Source organism: Jaculus jaculus, chromosome 12 (assembly GCF_020740685.1).
Source record: "Jaculus jaculus isolate mJacJac1 chromosome 12, mJacJac1.mat.Y.cur, whole genome shotgun sequence".
NCBI lineage: Eukaryota > Metazoa > Chordata > Mammalia > Rodentia > Dipodidae > Jaculus > Jaculus jaculus.
The window spans coordinates 97,584,998-97,606,233 of record NC_059113.1 but is presented as its reverse complement, the minus strand read 5'-3'; the positions used below and the strand labels follow the sequence as shown (position 1 = coordinate 97,606,233).

Sequence of the window (21,236 nt, the reverse complement as noted above, 5' to 3'; positions counted from 1 at the left end):
CAGAGTTGCCACTGGCATCTATCTCTGCTCCCTAGGTAGCCTGTTTGGCTAGACAGGGTTCTCATTTTTACACTTGCACATTTAGATGTTCTCTAAAGGCATAGATATAAAAATGGTAAACTGGTTAAGTCTGAGCAGGAACCACAGTTTCCTGACAAAAAAGGCACAAGCCTCAACAATGACTTCATCACCACCTAAGTAAGACTACCAGTAAAAACCAGTTGTTAAAATGTTGGAGCGGAAGCACATCTTAAAATTATGTAAATACCCAAGATACTGTTACATTAACTAAATGCAAACCAGCGCTATCTATGTCAGATGCCAAACACAGGTCCCAGATCTACCATGCCTTCCCAGAAAGGTTAATGAGGCCATTGAGTACTCAGGCTAGAGAGACGGCTTAGCAGTTAAGGTGCTTGCTTTAAGGACCCAGGTTCAGTTCCCCAGTGCCCACATAAGCCAGATGCATGCATCTAGAGTTTATTTAGGCTAGAGGCCTTGCCACACTAATATTCTCTCTCATGCAAAAAGTAAATACTCTATACACAAACATTACCACATATGTACTACCTAATGACAAAATTGGTTTAGCACATTTATTTTACCCAATTTAAACTTTTTAAATTACATAAATGTATGGGCTGGAGAGATGGCTTAGCGGTTAAGCGCTTGTCTGTGAAGCCTAAGGACCCCGGTTCAAGGCTCAGTTCCCCAGATCCCACGTTAGCCAGATGCACAAGGGGGCGCATGCGTCTGGAGTTCGTTTGCAGAGGCTGGAAGCCATGGTGTACCCATTCTCTCTCTCTCCCTCTGTCTTTCTCTCTGTGTCTGTTGCTCTCAAATAAATAATTTTTTTTAAAAATTACATAAATGTAAACCAACTAGAAGTGGATGGAGAAAAAGTGACTATACCCCAACAGAGGAAACCTGCTATAGCTGCCAGGACCACATGTGTCCTATGCAATAATTCTAAAATGCACTGCCCTAAGAAATTATTAACTTTCCCTACCTTCTGTCAGTCTTCATTGGCATATGACCAATCTTATCTTCATAATTCTGTCATTAGAGGACAGCAAGAGATTAGAGAAATGGCTTAGTGGTTAAGGCGCTTGCCTGCAAAGCCTACGGACCCAAGGTTTGATTCCCTAATACCAGCATAAGTCATATGCACAAGGTGGCACATGCATCTTGAGTTCTTTTGTAGTGGCTGGAGGCCCTGGCACACCCATTCTCTCTAATAAATAAAAATATTTGAAAAAAAAAACAGGAGGGTGAAGCTTCTGGTTAAGATGATAGAATAGGAGCCATGTCAAAAACAGTAAAATAAGAGACAAGATTCAGCACAATAATTCCTTCTCTAAAACCATGCAAATGGCAGATAAAACCCAGGAGATCTGAGATCCATTAATACAACGAAGGCAGATAGCTGTCTGCCTACCGTGAGCCATGGTACCTCTACCACATTTGCCAGGGACCATGAGAAATTGCAGAGGAAGCGGCAACATAAGTATTGCTCCCACCACTAGCCTGACAACCAGATCCACACTGTGGTTAATCAAAAACCCATTGGCTACACAGAACTCTTAAACCAGGCCCAAGGCTCAGGGACCATTGTGAAAAAGGGGGTTAGAAGACTTGAAGAGCCACCAGGTGGGGAGATAGATCCTGAAGCACAGACCCCCACCCCAGACAGACTAAGGCACCTGCCCTGTTAGCCAGGAGCTCATCGGCGCAAGCATGCTGAACACGTGACTGTTTTACTTACTTTCTGAGACAAGGCCTCATGTGGTCCAGACTGGCCTTGCGTTCTCACTATGTAGATGACGCTGGCCTTGAACCCCTGACCCTCCTGCCTCCACCTAAGTGCTTCGCTTGGATGGTAGGTGTGTGCCACCATGCCTGGTGGCTTCTTAAAAGGGGACATTGGCATCCATCTCTTAAGAGCTAAGGTGTGGCACCAAAGAGAATGAAAGCTGGGAGTGTACACCTCTAACCCCTGCACTCGCGAGGCAGAGGAGATAAGAGGATCAGTGTGAGTTCCAGGCCAGCCTGAGACTACAAAGTGAATTCCAGGTCAGGTTGGGTTGGAGCGAGACCCTATCCTGACAAACCAGAGACAGAGATTAACAGTATGTCCTGTGGGACTATCCCTTAGCATCTAGACACTAGTTCAAACACATTAGAGCACCTATCACGGCCCTGCTGGGAGCGTCTCTACCTCTGCACGCAATCTGGCCTCGCATGCTTCCGACCAGCTGGCCTCGGGCTCACCGTGCAGGGAAACAAGCAAGCAAGCCTTCACAGTTCACACGGCCAGACATACAGCAACGTGCCCCAAGCTCTGTGCACCTCATCCCTACAGTGCTCACATTGCCAAGACACCAAGAATTGCTTCCCCACCATCCAGCACTCTTTGGGTGCAGGGGCTTCAAGACCCTCGCTACTTCTGCCAAGAGGCCATCGCCTTGTCTATAAGCCAGGCTCCAAGGCCCCAGAACAGAGCTGCTCACCACGAGGCTGCCCAGGACCTGCCTGTACACACTTCTGAGGACACAGGTTCAAATTACTGACATTGCAGCAGCTCTCTTGGTTCCTCACGGATTCTCCATGCCCAGATCTTCCACATGGAAAAGAAATACAGGTGAAGCTTTGCCAGTCACGTAACCAAACTGGGGGATTCATACTCCTACTGAGAGATCATTTCAAATGAGTCCATCTCATTTAAAATGACAGAGAGGGCTAGAGAGATGGCTCAGCGGTTAAAGGCACTTGCTTGCAAAGCCTGACGGCCCAGAATTTATTTCCTGGAAACCACATAAAGCCAGATGCACAAATTGGTGTGCGAGTCTGGAACTCGTTTGCCATGGCAGGAGGCCGTGACGTGTGCCTATAACTCATTCTCTGTCTGCCTTTCTCAAATAAATAATAAAATACAATGACATGGGGCATTTTCTCCGTCACATCACATGCCAAAAAACAAACAAAAAAGAGCGCAAAATTCTAAGAGCAGTGGCTTCTCTAAGGAGGTACACCGTGCAGCATGGTAACTGTTTGGCATGTGCATAGTCCACACTGAGACGTGCCATGGCTAGAATCAGAGACTTGCTTCCGGACGTAAAGGAGCTGTTCTTGATGCTCTCTGGATATGCTGGGGTAAGTAAAGTGCGGCACAAACATGAACCTTACCTTTTACATCTTTCATGCAACACTAATCAATGTTAACTCAAGTGGCTTGAGCAAACTGCTCCAGAGCTTTCTACAAGACAGCATGAATCAGCATTTTTTTCTTTTCTTTCAGTGTGGATAATCGATCCCAAATCATTCTATCATCTCCAAAGTCACATCTTACCATTTTAGCCATGGTGGTATCCCGAGGAAGTCTTGCCAAATGCATTCAGTCCACGCACGCAACCGTTTCTGTCAGTATTCGTTTGACTGGAAGAGGGAGCAAGTGTAAGATCCTACCCCATCTCCACCTCCCTCCCTTCCCCGTTATTCAAAGCTCATTTTTTTTTCAACCAAATTACAATTTTTCCCCCAAACATTTCTGCTCAGGAAATAAATGACCATAAAACCAGCACAGATCTGTCTTTGAACATAGGATCTAAGCAGCCCAGCAATGGAATACCTGTATTTATTTTGCTTTCTAAGAACAGAATTAGAGTTTACTATAGTGTTTAAAAAGCAAGTGTGCTGAAGATCATCTGTGGTTTCACAGCCTTTGTGCAAAGAAACCCTGGTGTACACGTGTGTGTGTACCCATGCGCACACACACACAAAACTTCTTTAGTTATAGAACGGGGCATGGTAGCCTACACTTTTAGTGCCAACACAGTCCTTTCCTAATCCCTCCTAAGCCTAGAGACAGACTGGGAAGCCAATGACCTAAGACAAGGCACTCTCAAGAGAGGAGCCACTGCAGCAGGTCTCCCCGAGTCAAGGCCCGTGAGGCACACTGCCTCACTGCTTCACCTGCTCTGGGCGTCTCTTATCCACATACACATGGAGGGCGGTGGGCTGTAGACTAATCAGTGGCATGAACCTTGTTGCACAGAAGGTACAAAAGAGCTTACTCTTTCTTACGCTTTAACCAGTAACTGGGGTATAGAATTTTCTAGACCCAGGATGCAGGAAGATGGTGCTTGCTTGCAAAGCCTGCCTGCCCAGGGTTCAGTTCTCCAGCCACCCACATAAGCTGAATGCCAAAAGTGGAGTGTCTTGGTGTGTGTGTTTGTGGTAGCAAGCTTCCCTGGTACACCCATGCACATACACAAACGTGCAAAGAAAATAAAGTGCTCTAGACCTGTACCTCGTAACTCTCCTCCGGATGCTGTCCCTGATAGAGCTGTGGGCCCAGAACGCCCGGTGGACTTTGCCACCGGCCTCAAGATGCGACCTGGCCACAGCTGGCCCAGAAGCTTACCTCATTCCCTCAGCTCTGTGAACCAAGGGCCTGGAACCACATCAATACTTTGAAGCCACAGAGTTGTAAAGCCCGAAGGAAGTGGGGACAGAGGCAGCAAAGGGCGGGGGTGACCCACAGACAAGGGAACTTGACGGAGGAGACGTGCAGCTTGTGAGGCACGGGGGGAGGGGGGTAAAGCAGGAACAGGCCCACCCAAACTCTGACAGGAAGACAGAGGGACACAAGAACAACTTCCCTGCCTGGTTTCCTATAAAGCCTGACTTTCCTGCTATAGACTCAGCTCCTGCTCTGTGAGCAGATAATGCCCGGATTCTGGAGCTGCTGCCGGGCACTCAAGCTGCCGCAGCCGCCGCCAAACCACACACCCTTCGGTCAAGGCGCACAGCTCCCTGTGTTTTTCCCTGTGTTGACCCTGGGCACTGACCCCTGCGGACCCGGGCCAAGGAGAGGTGCTGTGATCACAGGACCTCTACGAAGGAACCACACAGAAACCTCTGCCCCTCCTGGAGGCTTTTCTGAAGAGCAAAGAGTTTATTGCGGGTTGGGGGGTACTTGTCGAAGGTAAAATCTAACAATGAGGATGAACTACCAGGGCCCACCCACTTAGAAGATGAGCGGGTAAAACAAATACATAGGATATGTACAAGTATTAAAAAGAGTTGGGGCGGTGGGGAAAAAAGGAAAAACTGCCAGCAGTCTTCCAGAAGGTTCGTCGCAGGACATCCAAAGGAACATCTCGCACCCCAGTCCCCGCTGGGCCTCGGCCAGACGCGCTGTGGTTTCCTGCAGGCTCCTGACAAGGGCCTGAGGAGGTGAGAAGACCCGGTGGTGAGTGAGAGCGCCGAGGTGATCCCGCCCTGCTGGAGGCTCACTGGGGGGAGTGGACACCGGGTCGTTCAGGAAAGAAATGACCTGCCTTCTCTGTGTACGAGACCGAGTCATCTCGGGTGAGCTCCAGACCCCAGCGGATCTCCTGGGCGTCAGGGGCCAGTGGCCAGGCTGTCCTCCCGGGTGCTCGGAAGCCAGTTCTTGAGCACAGGAAGGTGTCACGTTGCCTCTCGTGGGGCATTACAAAGGACAGTCGTGTCCTCTCTGAGAGGGGAGCACTCAGAATATTCTTCGATACTGGAGAATCTTGATTCGCCCAACTCACTGCTATCAACAGCATTTCGTTGTGGATACAAGTCACCCATTCTGTGGGTAAAACCGCCAAATGCCCACCGAACTAGACACACGGATGACTTAGGGCAAGTCGCTCAAGTACACCTCCAGAGTAGACGTGGCTCCAGGCAGCCAGGAACTGCAAGGCAGAGCCCCAAGGGCAGGTGGAAGAAGCCAAGCCCCTTGGGGTGGGGGAGCTCCGGGCATCCGGATGACTCCTGTGCAGAGGGGAAGGCGCCAGCCAAGTGACCAACAGGCGCTCAGGACAGAAAGGCTCTTGCAGCACGGAGATCCTGGCCAGGAGGCGGCAGTGGGCAGCCTCGCCCTGTCTTCGCCCGACTCAGTCTCGGTGGCGGCGCCAGGTCCCTGCCCGCTGGCCGCCACCGGGGGCGGCAGGAGGACAGGGGGGCGTGGAGGGTTCCAGAGGGGCGGGGACCGGAGCGGCTGTCCCCGGTGCAAGTGTCACCTGGGCCGAGGAAGGGACTGGTGGGCTCCGCTCCCTTGCCGGTCTGCTGCTGCCTTGACCATGCTTGCTGCAGAAAACCTGCCGCTCCTTATCTAGAGCCGTGTTCTGGGAAGAAAGCAGCAGAGACGGTGCGTTAGCCTGGCCACACGCCGCCACACCTCCACGAGCAAACGGCAGGAGACGGCATGCACAGGATGCAGAAACAGAGGAGGAGAAACTACCAGGAGCCTCACAGACATACTCTGAGGCGCTCCACACGTGCCCTGGCCCCGCGCCCTGCCTCTGGTCCTCTCCCGGCCTGCGCTGGTGGCCAAGGGGAAACACAGTTTCAGGGCCATCTGGCGGCGGGGTGTCTGAGAACTGGGTGCCTTTCTCACACCCAGCCTGAGAAGACATCAACCCTTCCAGATGTAACACTCTCATTTGTCTCCAGAAAGCTCTCGGGCTGAGGAGATGGCTCAGCAGCTGGAAGGCGCTCCGCTTGCCGAAGGCTAGCCCCCAGAAAGCCAGATGCACAGAGTACAGCATGCAGCTGGTGTTCAACTGCAACTGCAAGAGGTCCCAGTGCACCAATACTTTTTTCCTCTCTCTCTCTCAAATAAAATAAAAATATTAAAGGAAGCACTCATCAGAGATGGAAAAGTTACTCATGAGCAATAATAATAATAATATAATAATGCCCTTACAATCCCAAGCATCTACAATACAGTTGCTGAATCTGCTTAAAACACAATCACCCAGTTTAGATCCTCCATGGCCTCTCATCTGTCCCTCTCTGTCTTTCAAGGGGTCTGTATCCTATTGTGCCCTCAAAGTTATTAAACCTGCTCCCCTCAAGGGAAGAGACACACCTAACAAAGGCACGACAGTCACCTTGCTTTCTGCCCGTCACCCTCTTCGCCTCAGTTGGGGTCTTTCTTGGGTGCTTATCTGTAAGAGCCACCAACCATGTCACTGCGTTTACTTCACAGGGGGTCGGGGGGCAGGCCCAGGACACCTTTAGCTACAACAGACCTTCTGCAACCTAACCACCCCGGGGCAATGCACTAAGTGATTCTTTCAGGGAGCAGAAAGAAAAAGAAAAGGCACCACAGAGAGAGCAGGACTGAGACCCGGCTTGCTGACTAAGGTGCTGGCTGGCTGGCTGCCTTCAGAGGCATGTTCTCCATAACTCTTGCCAATCTTGAGCTGCATAGTCACTGATTCCCAAGGAAACTTTTAATTACTTGGGGAAAAAAAGCTAAGTGTGTGTGGGGGGGGGTGGGGGGAGCCTGAGTCAGGACCTCAGCTCCCAGCTTCTGTTTATCAGAAGAGGCCAGATACCCCCGCCGCCCCCCCATGCAGGAGCCCCTCCAGCACCACAGAGAGGCTGCACCCGTTCTCCACCATGGGATTTCTCCCTGGAGGATGCAAACTGCACCCCCCACCCCCGTATTTCTCCTCCTCTCCTCCTGCCCCAGAAAGCGAGCTAGCAGCGAGCGAGCATGCGCAGCCGAGAAAGCTGGCGGGCGGTTAGTACATACCATGGCCTTGGACCTAGCCAGGGGAAGCAATGCAGGCAGCGCGAGAGGGGAGAGAAGCAGGGACAGAAACTAGACTTACTTTCAACAGAAGCAACGCGGCTCAAACAGTTCTGTCTGTCTGACATTAAGGAAATCACCCTCCTCCCTCCGCCCCACTGGAGAAAAGTCGCCACCTGAGCTACAACCTTTGCCCCCTGCAAGAGGGGGCGAAGGAGGTGCCTTGTCATTCCCCTCTTGGCCACAAGATGGCCACTGTTGGTCTCTGAGGCTGGGAAGAGCCCACTGGGACAAAGAGGCCATCCATTCTCTAAGTGCCCCGGTTCCTTCCTAAGCACGCTAGGGACAGGCCCCTCCGGACCTACACCCAGTTCCATCAGTTCTCTCTCCAAGGCTGATCCTACACTGTCTTACTGATTTTTTAAAAAATGCTCCTTCGGAAATGTAGCTGGGGAAAGTACAGACACCTTAAATGGGGAGGGGGGCACTTCACCTAGCTAAACAGTAGCAGTGGGCAGAGCTACAGAAAGCCCCCGTGCACGGGGCAACATTTCTGGACTGGGCACAAAGGCAGAGTGGAAAGCTGAGGAGTCCTAACACAAAGCTCCCATGGGTGCACCAGGCTGGCCAGAGGGAGGTCAGTGGGCATGGAGGACCCTGTGCCGGCAGGAAGCTAAGGGCTGCGTGTGGGGGGCAGGGATCTGAGAGGAGCATGCAGACTGAGAAGTCGGGGGGCTCTGATGAAGCAGTGCGCTGGGTACCCGGGTCTGCCTCGGGGCTTCCCACTGTCTCGACTGGGCAAAGAAGGGAGCGCAGGTGTCTCTCACACCGTCAAGTCAAACTGTCAAATGAAATGAAAAGCGTCAACTGTACTCTCCACCTCCATTCAGCAGTTCCTGTCGCTTCCTCACTGGACACCCCGTTTGGGAAGAACACTAGGGTGGACAGAGAGGACAGTCTCTCGCACACGGCAGTCCTACAACTCAGCCCCCCAAACTCTCCATTCTACTGCTTCTGAAGCCACATGAGCTCACATATTTAGTACGGAGAACAAATGGATGCCAGACACAGGCACTTTGTGGTTATTTTTAATATAAACGGGATTTAAGATTATTCCCGAAGGTGGGATGCCTCACGATACAGTCATGGGGAGGATGAGGAATGGAACACCACAGACGTGCTCCCCTCCAACCACACACAGGCCAAGCCCTGACCAAGTGAGGACAAGCAAGAGGCCTTCTCCTGCTGTTTTGGGGGGCAAGACAATACCCACACAGCAGGCATTGCTGGAGACAAGCCCTACAAATTCCTCCAACAGATTCTCACTTGTGACAATGACATTTGGAGGGGTCCTGCATGCCTGTGACATCAACACACAACTCTTACAATCATCTTTGGAATTACAAATAAACAAGGGCTGTTCATCCATATGAACATCCAGTTAAAAAACCCAGGGGCTGACATCTGACTACCTGCAAATGGGAAAGTGCTACTTAAAACCACTGCAGATTCTCACACTGTTACCCAAAACACTGTCACGCTGCGCAGTCCTTCCAGAACCTCAGCTGAGCCTCAGAGGTTAGGAGGCACAACCGACCCGGGACAAAATGCAACTCCAGGGCAATAACTATTTTTGGTCCCTGTGTCAAAACATCAAGTACAATGACACACTGGTTAGATTCTCCTAAGTGCTGGGCACAGGGTGCTGTTAAATTTTGACTCCAACAAATCACTTTCTTTTTTCATTCCACGTTGAATGTGCTTTTTGTGGGGGATGGAGCCTAGGACTTTACAGTGGTTAGCATATGTTCTGCCACGGAGCTGCGCCCCTAGTCCAGGAGCATCAAATCCCAATGATTCTGCCGGCCTTTGTTTCCCTAGAAGCTGCCCATAACAGGATGCCAAGCTGCAGGAGACTTCTCCCACCCACCGGGGCTAAGTCTCATGGGGGAGGGGAAGGTCATTTGGGAATGGCCTCCTGATTTTAGCTCAACAGAAATGAACTTTGCAAGTGGTTCAATCTGCAATTTTGTGATAACTCAGACCTCCAGCTTCACCAAAACACTGGTACAATGGTAGAAGAACCACAGTTTATACCTTCCCATGTCACCATCACCCTAACGTCTTGCAAGGTGTCCCGAGGCCTGGTTTGCACGCCCAGGGAGGGAGGCTAGAGCATGCTCTGGAAGGGGGAATAAGGGAAGAAGACAACCACAGACCAGCAGACACTCAACAAAGAACAGAGTGTTCCTAGCCGGGCGTGGTAGCGCACGCCTTTAATCCCAGCACTCGGGAGGCAGAGGTAGGAGGATCGCTGAGAGTTTGAGGCCACCCTGAGACTACATAGTGAATTCCAGGTCAGCCTGAGCCAGAGTGAGACCCTAACTCGAAAAACCAAAAAAAAAAAAAAAAAAAAAAAAGAACAGAGTGTTCCAAGTTCACAAGGGTGTGTGCAGGCCTCTGATTTGCTAAACTGTACATCTCCACAAGGCTCCTGGACTACTAGGCACCAGTTTCTCCTCTGGTTGGATAGGAAACAAGCAGAATCTTTGCCAATGACAAGAGGCTGTGCTGGAGGCACTGGGAAGGACGGCCCTGTGCGCTTGCTCTCTACTCCTGCGAGTGGGAGCCGGGTCAGAGACTTGTCCTGGCTGGAGGCACTGGCTGGTCTGCGCCTGGCCAACACAGCAGGTGTGAGATGATAAGAGCCCAGAGCTGCTCCAGCCAGGGCTGCTAGTGTTGGGTGTTAATGTCCTCATTTCTGGCTCTATTTTATTTTCTGTCCTTTGCTTTCTATTGGTTTTCCTTAGTTTAATGTTATTTTTCATTTCCTTTTGCTGTGTTTACATATTTAGATATAGTGCCTTAAACATTTTGGAAGGTCTGAAAAAAGAATGATCATTGTTTCTGACCTGTTATAAAACCCTAACATCCATGAAAAACTGATTTTTGAAAAAAAATATATTGTTCTGTACTTTAAGAAATACTGCAACTGATTTTCAAAAAGCTAACTCTGCCTGTTTCTTATCCCAAGTCCTAAAGAATATGACATACCTCAGTGTACACTTGAATCCGGGAATGTATACTTGAATCCCTCAACGGGACAGCGGAGTGGACACAACTACCCAGAAGGCCCCACAGCCCAGGAGCTCCCTGGTATCTGCCTATTCCAACTGGCCTCAGTGGTACCTTCCCAGCCCCCAACCTGCCATGCTGAGGCCAGCCAATCTTCCTGGGAACACAGGAGCATGGAAGGAGATGGCTTCCATGACAGAATCCCTAGCTTCCTAACAATGCCGGCTCGGCAGCCAAGCCAGACGTCACAGCAATCTGCGGCCGAGCTCTGCATCCCCACTTACCATGATAACGGACACTCCGGTCGTGGTGCTGTTTTGTTTGGGAAGCGCATTATTAAAGTGCTGTTTAAGTTTACCTGTGACCTCAGCTTGCATATTATTCTCCTGGGAGGCATCATCCTACAGAAATGGAAAAAAGAATCAAATACAGCAACTTGGGATGCCCAACGCTTAAGCTGTCTTTTATCAGTTATCACCCTCATGAGCTCAGGACCTCTGTCTCAGCGACAGGACTGGCAGGAACACTGCTCGGTGGCAGCTGTGTGGCTCAGTGGGAGCACTCCTGCCTAGCATGCATGAAGCCCTGGGAACCATCCTGAGAGAGAGAGAAAGGGGGGGGATGTGTTTACATATATGCACACATGCACACACACACACACACATACACACTGACTGTTACTCTCTGTGGTACCATTCCTCAGAAGTAGAGAGGACCAGGGAGAAAGCCCCAGTCTCCAATGTCACAAAAGAGGACATACTTGGGCTTCTGAGGCCCTTCCATGACAACAAAACTGAATGATTTATCAATCTAATCAAGAATTCATGGGCTGGAGAGATGGCTTAGTGGTTAAGGCACTTGCCTGTGGCGCCCAAGGACTCAGGTGCGACTCCCCCAGGACCCACGAAAACCAGATGCACAAGGTGGCAATGCGCCTGGAGCTTGTGTATAGGGGCTGAAGGACCTAGTGTGTCCATTCTCTATCTGCCTACCTCCCTCTCCCTCTCTCTAATAAGAAAATATTTTTTAAAAATCTATGCCTGGCCTGGTAGTGTATATTTAGTTCTGGCTGCTAGAGAAGCTGAGGTGTGACTGTGCTCTGAGCCCAGAAGTTAACCCCATCTCAAAAGACCACCACTGCAGAGCCTACGGGGGGGAGCTCAGCGGCAGAGAATGTCATCACATTGTTAGTCTCGACTGCTCACAAAATGACAGAGCATCCCATCACCTTGGGCCAAGAGCCACGGCCCTGCTGGGCCCAGGCAGCAGCAAGCAGGGCTGGGAGGACGTCCAGGGATGACACAACTAAGTCGCTCTTCTGAAGCGTCCTATAGGCAGGGGGTGCAAACTCTCCCACAGTGGCCTTTCTGAGTTCACCATGTCCACCCTCAGCCCAGAGGGAATGCTGGCCAACACTGCATCCCTGTGGCCACCTCTGAAGGAATGTCCGGTCCATAGCTGGAGTGCAGAGGGCATATCCTGAAGCTTGCTCATCTGGGGACAACTGCAGACTCACAGACACCCCAGAAATAAAGAACACGGCACATAAGACTCCTTACATGGCAATATGCCCAGCCCTGTCCCTCTGTATACAAGAAAACCATGGGCTGGAGAGAGATGGCTTACTGGCTTAGGCACTTGTTATGAAGCCTAAGGACCCAGGTTCAATTCCCCAGTACCCACATAAGCCAGATGCACAAGGTGATGCATTTGTCTGGAGTCTGTATGCAGTGGCTGGAGGCCCTGGCGTGCCTATTCTATCTGTCTCTTCCTCCCTCTCTCAAAAAAAAAAAAAAAAAAAAAAAAAAAAACCAATAAATAAAAAAAGAAAACCAAGGCCTAGAAAGGGGCAGAGACAGGTTACTCACAGAGCAGGATTGAAGACTCGGGTGTCAGCCGCCTTCTCCCAGAGCTGCCCTCATTCTACTGTCCGTCATGAGGACAGACGACAGACACATGCTTCGTCTGCCACGGAACGAATGCACACGACTTTGCCCGCGCAGAGCACAGAGCAAGGGGACGCGCTGCTGGTCACGGAACACACGGGCACTCTTTCCCAGGAAGGTGGGCGCTTACCGACACCCAGGGGTGACTGAGGATCTGTCCCGCCGTACACCGAGCGTCCACATCTACCTGAAGCATCTGACTGATCAATTCCTGAAGAGAAAAGGGAAGGCAGGGGAAGACGACCACAGAGGAGGAAAAAAAGGAGGATGATTCCAGCAGCAATACCAAAGCCGGCGTTTCTCCCACACTCTGCTGACAAGACACGGGCAGATGCCCCCACCCTGTGGCAGCGCTATGCAGAGGAAACGGTCTTTCCCGCATCTACAGAAACCAAGACACTCTCCTCTTGAACTTCTGGGTCATCATCATTCCACTAGGTATGAACGACTGCAGTCTTTTTTGCCCCCTTTTGGCCATAATGAGGCATGCCCAACACATACAGTTTGAAATAATAATAATAATAATTATAATTATAATTATTATTATGATGATGATTTGAGTGAGAGGCAGAGAGAGAATGGGCAGGCCAGGACCTTTCAGCCACAGCGAACAAATTTCAGACGCATGTACCCCTTTCTGGCGCATGCGCAACACTGCGTGCTTACATCACTATGCATCTGGCCACGTGGGACCTGTAGATTCAAACATGCGTTCTTGGGCTTCACAGGCAAGCACCTTAACCTCCAAGCCATCTCTCCAGCTCCCAACACATATTTTTTTGAGTAAATGAAGTAAGGAAGGAGGAATCCCCAGCCAGCAAGACAGCTGGTCCAGCTTTTAGAATCTGGTTAGAAGCCTCAGACATCATACCACGTGTTGAACTTACAGAAGAACCTTAAAACTCAGGTCCCCAGAGACCACACCATGAGCTGCAGGCAGGGACCCCACAAGCCACAGAAATAGGCCTACAAGGTACCTTGGCAGAATCCGTGATGTTGTCCCAGTAGGGAGACGGAAACTCCAACTTCCCAGCCAAGATCTGGTCAAAGAGATCTTCCTGGAGATTGTTCTCACTGTTAGTGACCAAGATGGGAGGAAAAGAAAAACATAAAAAAGTCACACAGTTTCTCAGCAATAAAAAGTGCTGCAGGAAAAGTCACGAATCTTGGCATGGACATTTTAGTCCTCAGACATGTGTCACAACTGCATGGTTACATGTCCCACTCCACCCTGTGTAGACAATGAGCCAAAGGACATTTTCATAAACCCGGGGACATGTCCAGTGGGAGAGACCAGGAATTCAGAAGTTTCTGTACCGGGTGCAGAGTTTCCGTCTGGAGAGACAGGCATGGAAAGGTAAACGTGTTCTGGAGGTGGTGCCGGTGGCTGCAGCACAAGCCGCTGAATTGCACACCAGGTGAGGTGGCATGTTCCTATAGTCCAAGATATTCTAAAGCTGAGGTGGGGGAATCGTCAGAGCCCAGAAGTTCAAGACCAACCTCAGGCGTCACAATGCTTTCTTTTCTTTTCACCGTGGGATCACGGCTGATGACAGCCAACTGGCTGTTCCTTCAAAATGGCGGGAAAAGCAATGCCATCTCACATAACCCTTTAGAGACCAGGGGGCCAGTGTTTGGAGGAAGATATCAAAAAATTTACCTCCAAAAGTGTTTCTTTTAACAAACTCGATTACTCCATCTCCCCTTTATTTTTTTTTTTTCCTGGAATCTCAAATTGCTTGTATTTTGTTAAAATTTTTATTTACCACTCGGGAGGCAGAGGTAGGAGGATCACCGTGAGTTCAAGGCCACCCTGAGACTCCATAGTGAATTCCAGGTCAGCGTGGGCTAGAGTGAGACCCTACCTTAAAAAAAAAAAATTTTACAGATTGGATAGAGAGATAAAAGGGGGAGGGAGGGAGGGACGGGTAGATACAGAGGACAGGTGCCAGGGCCTCTAGCCAGTCCAAGTGAACTCCAGACACATGTGCCACCTTGTGCATCTGGCTAACATGGGGACTAGGCAATCGAACTTGGGTCCTTAGGCTTCGCAGGTAAGTGCCCTAACCACTAAGCCATCTCTCTAGCCCAAATATATATATATATTTTAATTTTTATTTATTTATTTGAGAGCGACAGACACAGAGAGAAAGACAGATAGAGGGAGAGAGAGAGAATGGGTGCGCCAGGGCTTCCAGCCTCTGCAAACGAACTCCAGATGCGTGCGCCCCCTTGTGCATCTGGCTAACGTGGGACCTGGGGAACCGAGCCTCAAACCGGGGTCCTTAGGCTTCATAGGCAAGCTCTTAACCGCTAAGCCATCTCTCCAGCCCCCAAATATATATTTTTTATTCTGCCAGTATGTAACTAAAAGCTGCATGCCTGTATTCAGCAATGATATACAATGGTCCACAGGCTCTTGGCAATATGCCCAGGTCAGAAAAATGAACCCCAGGGAAGCTTGTCAGTTACAATGTGCACACCCCCCTCCCCAGCACAACACCCAGGGGAAGGACACACACAAGGACAACTCCCCCTGACCCCACGCTGTGTTCGCCATCACTGTCTACACTTGCCAGTCTGAGTGGCAGATCTGCTCTAACACTGTGTCCCTTGGATCAAGGGGCCACAACCCTGCAGCAAGTCCAAGAAGCCCACCAACCTCCTGAAGCTGTTTCACAAACACGCCAATACTGCACCCATGGGGCAGCTGAGGGGGAGTGGAGAGAGAGGAGAGAAGAGGGAAGCGCTTCAGAGACCCAGAACAGTCCCCCACACACTTTCAAGCCAGTGGCCCTAAGCTGTATTGCAAACACAATAACCAAAATGTGGACTGCCTGTGAAAAACCAACCTCCTTAGTAAAGACAAGTCTGCTATTGTGGAGGTGGGGGGAAGAGTAGAGGAGAACAAAAATCAATCCAGTGGGGCTGGAAAGATGGCTTAGCACTTTAGGCACTTGCCTATGAAGCCTAAGAACCCAGGTTCGAGTCCCCAGTCAGTACCCATATAAGCCAGATGCACATAGTGATGTATGTGTCTGGAGTTTGTTTGCATTGGCTAGAGGCTGTGCTGGCATGCCCATTCTCATTCTCTCCCTATAATAAATACACAAAAATATTTTATGGGGCTGGAGAGACGGCTTAGTAGTTAAGCACTTGCCTGTGAAGCCTAAGGACCCCAGTTCGAGGCTCAGTTCCCCAGGACCACATTAGCCAGATGCACAAGGGGACGCACGTGTCTGGAGTTCATTTGCAGTGGCTGGAGGCCCTGGAGCACCCATTTTTTCTCTCTCTATCTGCCTTTCTCCCTGTCTGTCTCTCTCAAATGAGTAACTAAAAATTGAATTTAAAAAATTTTAAAAATATATTTAAAAAAATCCATCTGGGACTAAAACTCAACAATCCTGGAAGAAGAAAGGATCCTGGGGCCATAATGAAGAGATGCTGAGCTATAAATGGGCACGTAACAACTTTAATTCAAAAGATATCTTTTATTTAAAAAATGAAAACACAACAATATTTGCTTAAAGGACTTTTATGATAGATTCTATTTTATACGGTAATCATTCACAATATAAATTACCACTTCACTAACTTCCAAATGTTTGTATATTAAGAGTAGGTCGTGAGATCTCCCCAGAATGCCTCTGTGCTTGGAAGGTGTTCGACATCGTAGCTGCTCTCTCTCACTGTGCACTGTGATAGAGAAGAGGAAAGGACTGTCCCAGCATTTCACTGTAAACTGGCCAGCAGGGTGACTGACCCGCTGCTGCACATGCCAGCCCAGGGCAGCAGCAAAACACAACACAACACAACTCTCCCCAGCTGCACTGGTAACTAGAAACGCTAGGGGGAGTTGTGAGCACACATTCCCCTAACCCAGCTCCCCAAATGCTTTTCCACTGATCTCAACTTGATGCCAACCTCTCCTGGGACAGAGGTCACCTGCCAGCCAAACACACCACCCTTCTATATTTGATTCTTTCAAGGGGTCACCGCCAAAACTATCCCCAGGCCACGGTGAGCACAGACAACGCCCCTCCCTTAGCCCTTCCCCTCCACACGCTCTAGGCACAGCCATCTCAGCGCTGGTCACTGGGACATCAACAGCCCTGCAACAAGAAGACACTGTGGGCAATGGAGCTTGCCCCCCTCTCTTGTTGCTTTTGGGAGCCCTGCATCCACATGTGATGTCCAGGCTAGACCCCCCCACCAGGTGGTGTAAAGGCCCATGACCTAGCCATCAGGTGACACGGAGCCAGACACACAAGTCCGGCCATACTAGACCATCAAGCCCCCACTGAGCCAGCTCACAGGAACCATCCAGTCAGTGCACAGAACTCGTCATGCTCCCTTGACAGATGGAGTGAATTAATTGGCAAAAGCTAACTGACACGTGCACCAATGCCACAGTCTGTGTACTTCGCCCAGGTAATGAGTTTGGCAGAAAGCTGGAATGGTGACAACCAGATGGAGAAACCCATTCATGGAACATTGGAGAGGGACCTCGTGGCATCTTTCAAAAGCCTTTTGTGATTTAGACTTCAAGCATACCTTCACACCCAACAGGCTTTTCTTAACCCTTATCCTTATGGCCTATGTCTCTCTATCGTAGGACTCGCAATAGCAGAGACTCACACCTGTTACTCTGCTAACAGCAACTGTGACCAAAAGTATTGAACTATGGGCTGGAGAGATAGCTTAGGGGTTATGCCTGCAAAGCCTAACAACTCAGGCTTGATTCCCTAGTACCCATGTGAAGCCAGATACACAAAGTAGTACCTGCATCTGGAGTTTGTTTGCAGTGGCTAGAAGCCCTGGTGTGCCCATTCTCTCTCTCTCTCTCTCTCTCTCTCTCTCTCTCTGTCACTCTCAAATAAATTAAAAATAAATTTTTAATTATTTTTATTTATTTATTTGAAAGCGACAGAGAGATAAAGAGGCAGATAGAGACAGAGAGAGAATGGGTGCACCAGGGCCTCTAGCCACTGCAAACGAACTCCAGATGTGTGCGCCCCCTTGTGCATCTGGCTAACGTGGGTCCTGGGGAATCAAGCCTTGAACCAGAGTCCTTAGGCTTCACAGGCAAGCGCTTAACTGCTAAGCCACCTGTCCAGCCCCCACCCCCGGAAAAAATTTTTTTAAGCCATACAAAAAGAGCATTATTATGAATGGCTGTTTTATTATGAAGGGCAGGAACAGGAGACTCCCTGGCCCGCCATGGTGGTGCTCCAGGTTCAGTGAGAGAATCTGTCTCAGGGAAATAAGGCAGTAGAGTGACTAAGGAGGGCACCCAGTGATGTTCTCCTCTGGCCTCTGCACACATGTTTGTACTACACACACACACACACACACAAAAAAAGAAAAACTATTTTTTCCCCCCACTTAACTTGTCATCACAAAATGTTGGTTGTGGGGTGGGGGGAAGGTGAACACACTTTTCAGCCCCTGGCCCAACCCAACACTACAAACACCACAGTACTGCTGCGCGGGCTGAATGTTTATATCTCTTCAAACTCATTATGTTGAGACCTAATTACAATGTGATGGAATCAGAGGGTGGGTGTTTGGGAAGTGACCAGGTTCATGGGGACAGAGCCTCCACATCAAGGTGACTGTAGTGTCCTTATGAAGTCCTCAGCCATCTCCCTGTCCTCTTCTGCTCTGTGAAGTTACTGTCACAAGACTGGGAGCTGTGTCCTCATCCGACGTCAAACCTGCTGGGACCCGCAGCTCCGGCCGTGTGGCCTCCAGCAGCATCTATTAAAGCCGCATAATCTTTGGCATTTCATGACAGAGGCCCGTGGGACTACAACAGACCACAGCAATGAAGACTGGGCTGTGTGTCCCACTTACTCCCAAACTCAGAATGGTGCCTGGCACGCGGTAGCCACTCCCCACAGTCAAGGGGGTGGGGGTGGAAATGGGAGCTCAAGAAAGCGCAGCAGGAAATCAAGCGGGCACTGTTTCGAAGTCATGCATTTGCTCCGAAGGGGAGATGACAACGATCGAAAGGGGAGCTGCGCCGGCCAGCCCCGGGCACCAGGGCGCAAACACCTCGGTTACTGTCTGTGGCCACCTCTGCTCCCTCCAGGGAAGCCAGGCGTAGTGCAGTGTCAACTGCTTGTTCCCAGGCCTGCTGAGGACAAATGTGTCTGGAACTCTTACTTTTAAAAATAAATAGTACAGGGCTGGAGAGATGGCTTAGCGGTTAAGCGCTTGCCTGTGAAGCCTAAGGACCCCGGTTCGAGGCTCGGTTCCCCAGGTCCCACGTTAGCCAGATGCACAAGGGGGTGCATGCATCTGGAGTTCGTTTGCAGAGGCTGGAAGCCCTGGCGCGCCCATTCTCTCTCTCTCTCCCTCTATCTGTCTTTCTCTCTGTGTCTGTCGCTCTCAAATAAATAAATAAATAAAATTTAAAAATAAATAAATAAATAAATAGTACAAAAGGCTAAAACGTTTTCTTTCGATTGTTTTTCAAGATAGGGTCTCGTTCTAGCCCCAGGCTGACCTGGAATTCACCACGTAGTCTCAGACTGGCCTCAAACTCACAATGATCCTTCTACCTCTGCCTCCCGAGTGCTGAGATTAAAGGTGTGTGTCACCACATCCAGCTAAGAGCTGGGGAGATGGCTTAGCAGTTAAGGTGCTTGCCTACAAAGCCTAAGGAGCCAGTTTCCACTCCCCAGAACCCACGTAAGCTGGATGCACAAGGTGGAGCATGTATTCAAGGTGGCACACTCATCTGGAGTTGGAATGCAGTGGCTGAGGCCCTGACATGCCAATTCTCTCGCTCTCTCTAAAATAAAAATAAATTAATTTAAATAAATAAATAAAAAAGTCCCATTTGAGATCAAAGGTAAATGCATTGGGAAAATTATTTAAAAAGTAAGTTGTAGCTGGGAGTGGTGCCGCACGCCTTTAATCCCAGCACTTGGGAGGCAGACATAGGTGAATCATCATGAGTTCGAGGCTACCCTGAGACTACATAGTGAATTCCAGGTTAGCCTGGGCTAGAGTGAGACTCTACCTCGAAAAACCAGTAATAATAATAATAATAATAATAATAAGAAGAAGAAGAAGAAGAAGAAGAAGAAGAAGAAGAAGAAGAAGAAGAAGAAAAAGAAGTAGTAGTTGTTGTTGTTGTAAAATGGACATGGTGGCAAACTTTTTAATCCCTGCACTCAGGAGACAGAGGCAAAAGGATCACCATGAGTTCAAGACCACCGTGAAAAGACATAATAAATTCCAGGTCAGCCTGGCCTACAGTGAGATCCTACCTCAAACAACCAAAAACAAAAACAAAAGCTAAAAGTGGGCTGTTTAAAGCAGTGCACTCAAATCAAAAAACAATTATCAAGAAACAGTCCACCTGGAGTATTCAGACTGCTTCCTGAGATCTTTAAATGTTTCTCTTCTTTAAAAAGACAGAATAACTGACTGTGCTGGCACATGCCGTTAATCCTAGGACTCTGGAGGCTGTTGGGAGGATTGCCTTGAGTGTGAAGCCAGACTGAGGTACAGAGTGAATTACAGGTCCAGCCTAGGATAGAGATAAAGTCTCCTTCAAAAAATTTCTATCTGCCTCTTTCTCTTTCTCACTCTCTCAAGTAAATAAAAATGGGGGGAGGGGCTGGAGAGATGGCTTAGCAGCTAAGGCATTTGCTTGCAAAGCTAAAGGACCTCAGTTTGACTCCCCAGAACCCACATAAGCCAGATGTACAAGGGAGTTCATGGGTCTGGAGTTTGTATGCAGTGGCTGGAGGCCCTGGAGCACCCATTCTCTCTCTCTCTCTCTCTCTCTCTCTCTTTCCATCTACCTTTTTTCTCTCTCGCTCTCTCAAGTAAAATAAGTAAATAAATTTAAAAAAATATTTTCAAAATAACAAATCAGTAAAATGAGAAACTGGAAGATATATTTCCAGTTTCATGGACATATTTATCAACAAATTTCATGAATGGATGACCATAAGAAACTCAGGATACTAAACAGGAAGCAAAAGCTTTGGCCACACATCAGAAGTATGGCCAGGCTGGAGCGCGGCTCAGGGCAGAGCAAGTACTGACTCCGCGTGGGAGAGTCCTGTGCTCCAGCTCCAACCCATGTGACTCAAAGCAAACCCCAGACATACCAAGGGAAACACACACACACACACACACACAATGAAAATACACACTAGTAAGTTGTAAAATAAGAGAAACAAAGGCCAGGAGGCAGGAGTTTAAAATCTTGGCTACATACAGCTCAAGGTCAGCTTGGGTACATTATCTTATAAAGGAAGGAAGGACGGAAGGGAAAACAGACAAAACAAAACAAAGGTAGTGGGAAAATTGTATTTATGCAATTTTAAACCAACAATTTTGTTTACCGACCATGTTTGGGTCATGTGTGCCAAGAGTAAAACGTCTGAGAGTTTGTAATTCACATGCAATTCACTCAAGGCTCTACTGACCTTCGGAATGGCGGGAATCCACACAGGAGTATGTATGTGATCACGCCAGCTGCCCAGATGTCCACCTTCAGGCCATAGCTGGAACAGAGAGGGTGGTGGATGAGGTAACTCAGAGAACCTCTTCATTCCCCAGCCAGCACTGCTTTGGTTAGGAAAGGGGTCTCTGTTCATTTCTCAGAGAGGAATGAA

At 49.3% G+C, this 21,236-nt stretch overlaps 1 protein-coding gene across 5 annotated transcripts in view; it reads right to left on the bottom strand.

Moving 5' to 3' along the window:
• Positions 1-4,937: 4,937 nt before the first annotated feature.
• The window catches only part of Dclk2 (doublecortin like kinase 2), a 152,853-nt gene continuing 136,554 nt past the window's right edge, over positions 4,938-21,236 (bottom strand). For 2 of the 5 annotated variants that reach the window (XM_004655855.2, XM_045131057.1), the window contains exons 12-16: positions 21,048-21,125; positions 13,572-13,668; positions 12,725-12,805; positions 10,933-11,049; positions 4,938-6,158 (exon numbers count right to left, since the gene is read on the bottom strand). In XM_004655855.2, coding sequence (XP_004655912.1) covers positions 5,928-6,158; positions 10,933-11,049; positions 12,725-12,805; positions 13,572-13,668; positions 21,048-21,125 — 604 coding nt within the window. In that variant the 3' untranslated portion in view covers positions 4,938-5,927. Of the gene's footprint in view, positions 6,159-7,576; positions 7,590-8,334; positions 8,415-10,932; positions 11,050-12,724; positions 12,806-13,571; positions 13,669-21,047; positions 21,126-21,236 lie in introns of all 5 variants that reach the window. The other 3 variants (XM_045131058.1, XR_006632913.1, XM_045131059.1) reach the window with 3 other exon arrangements.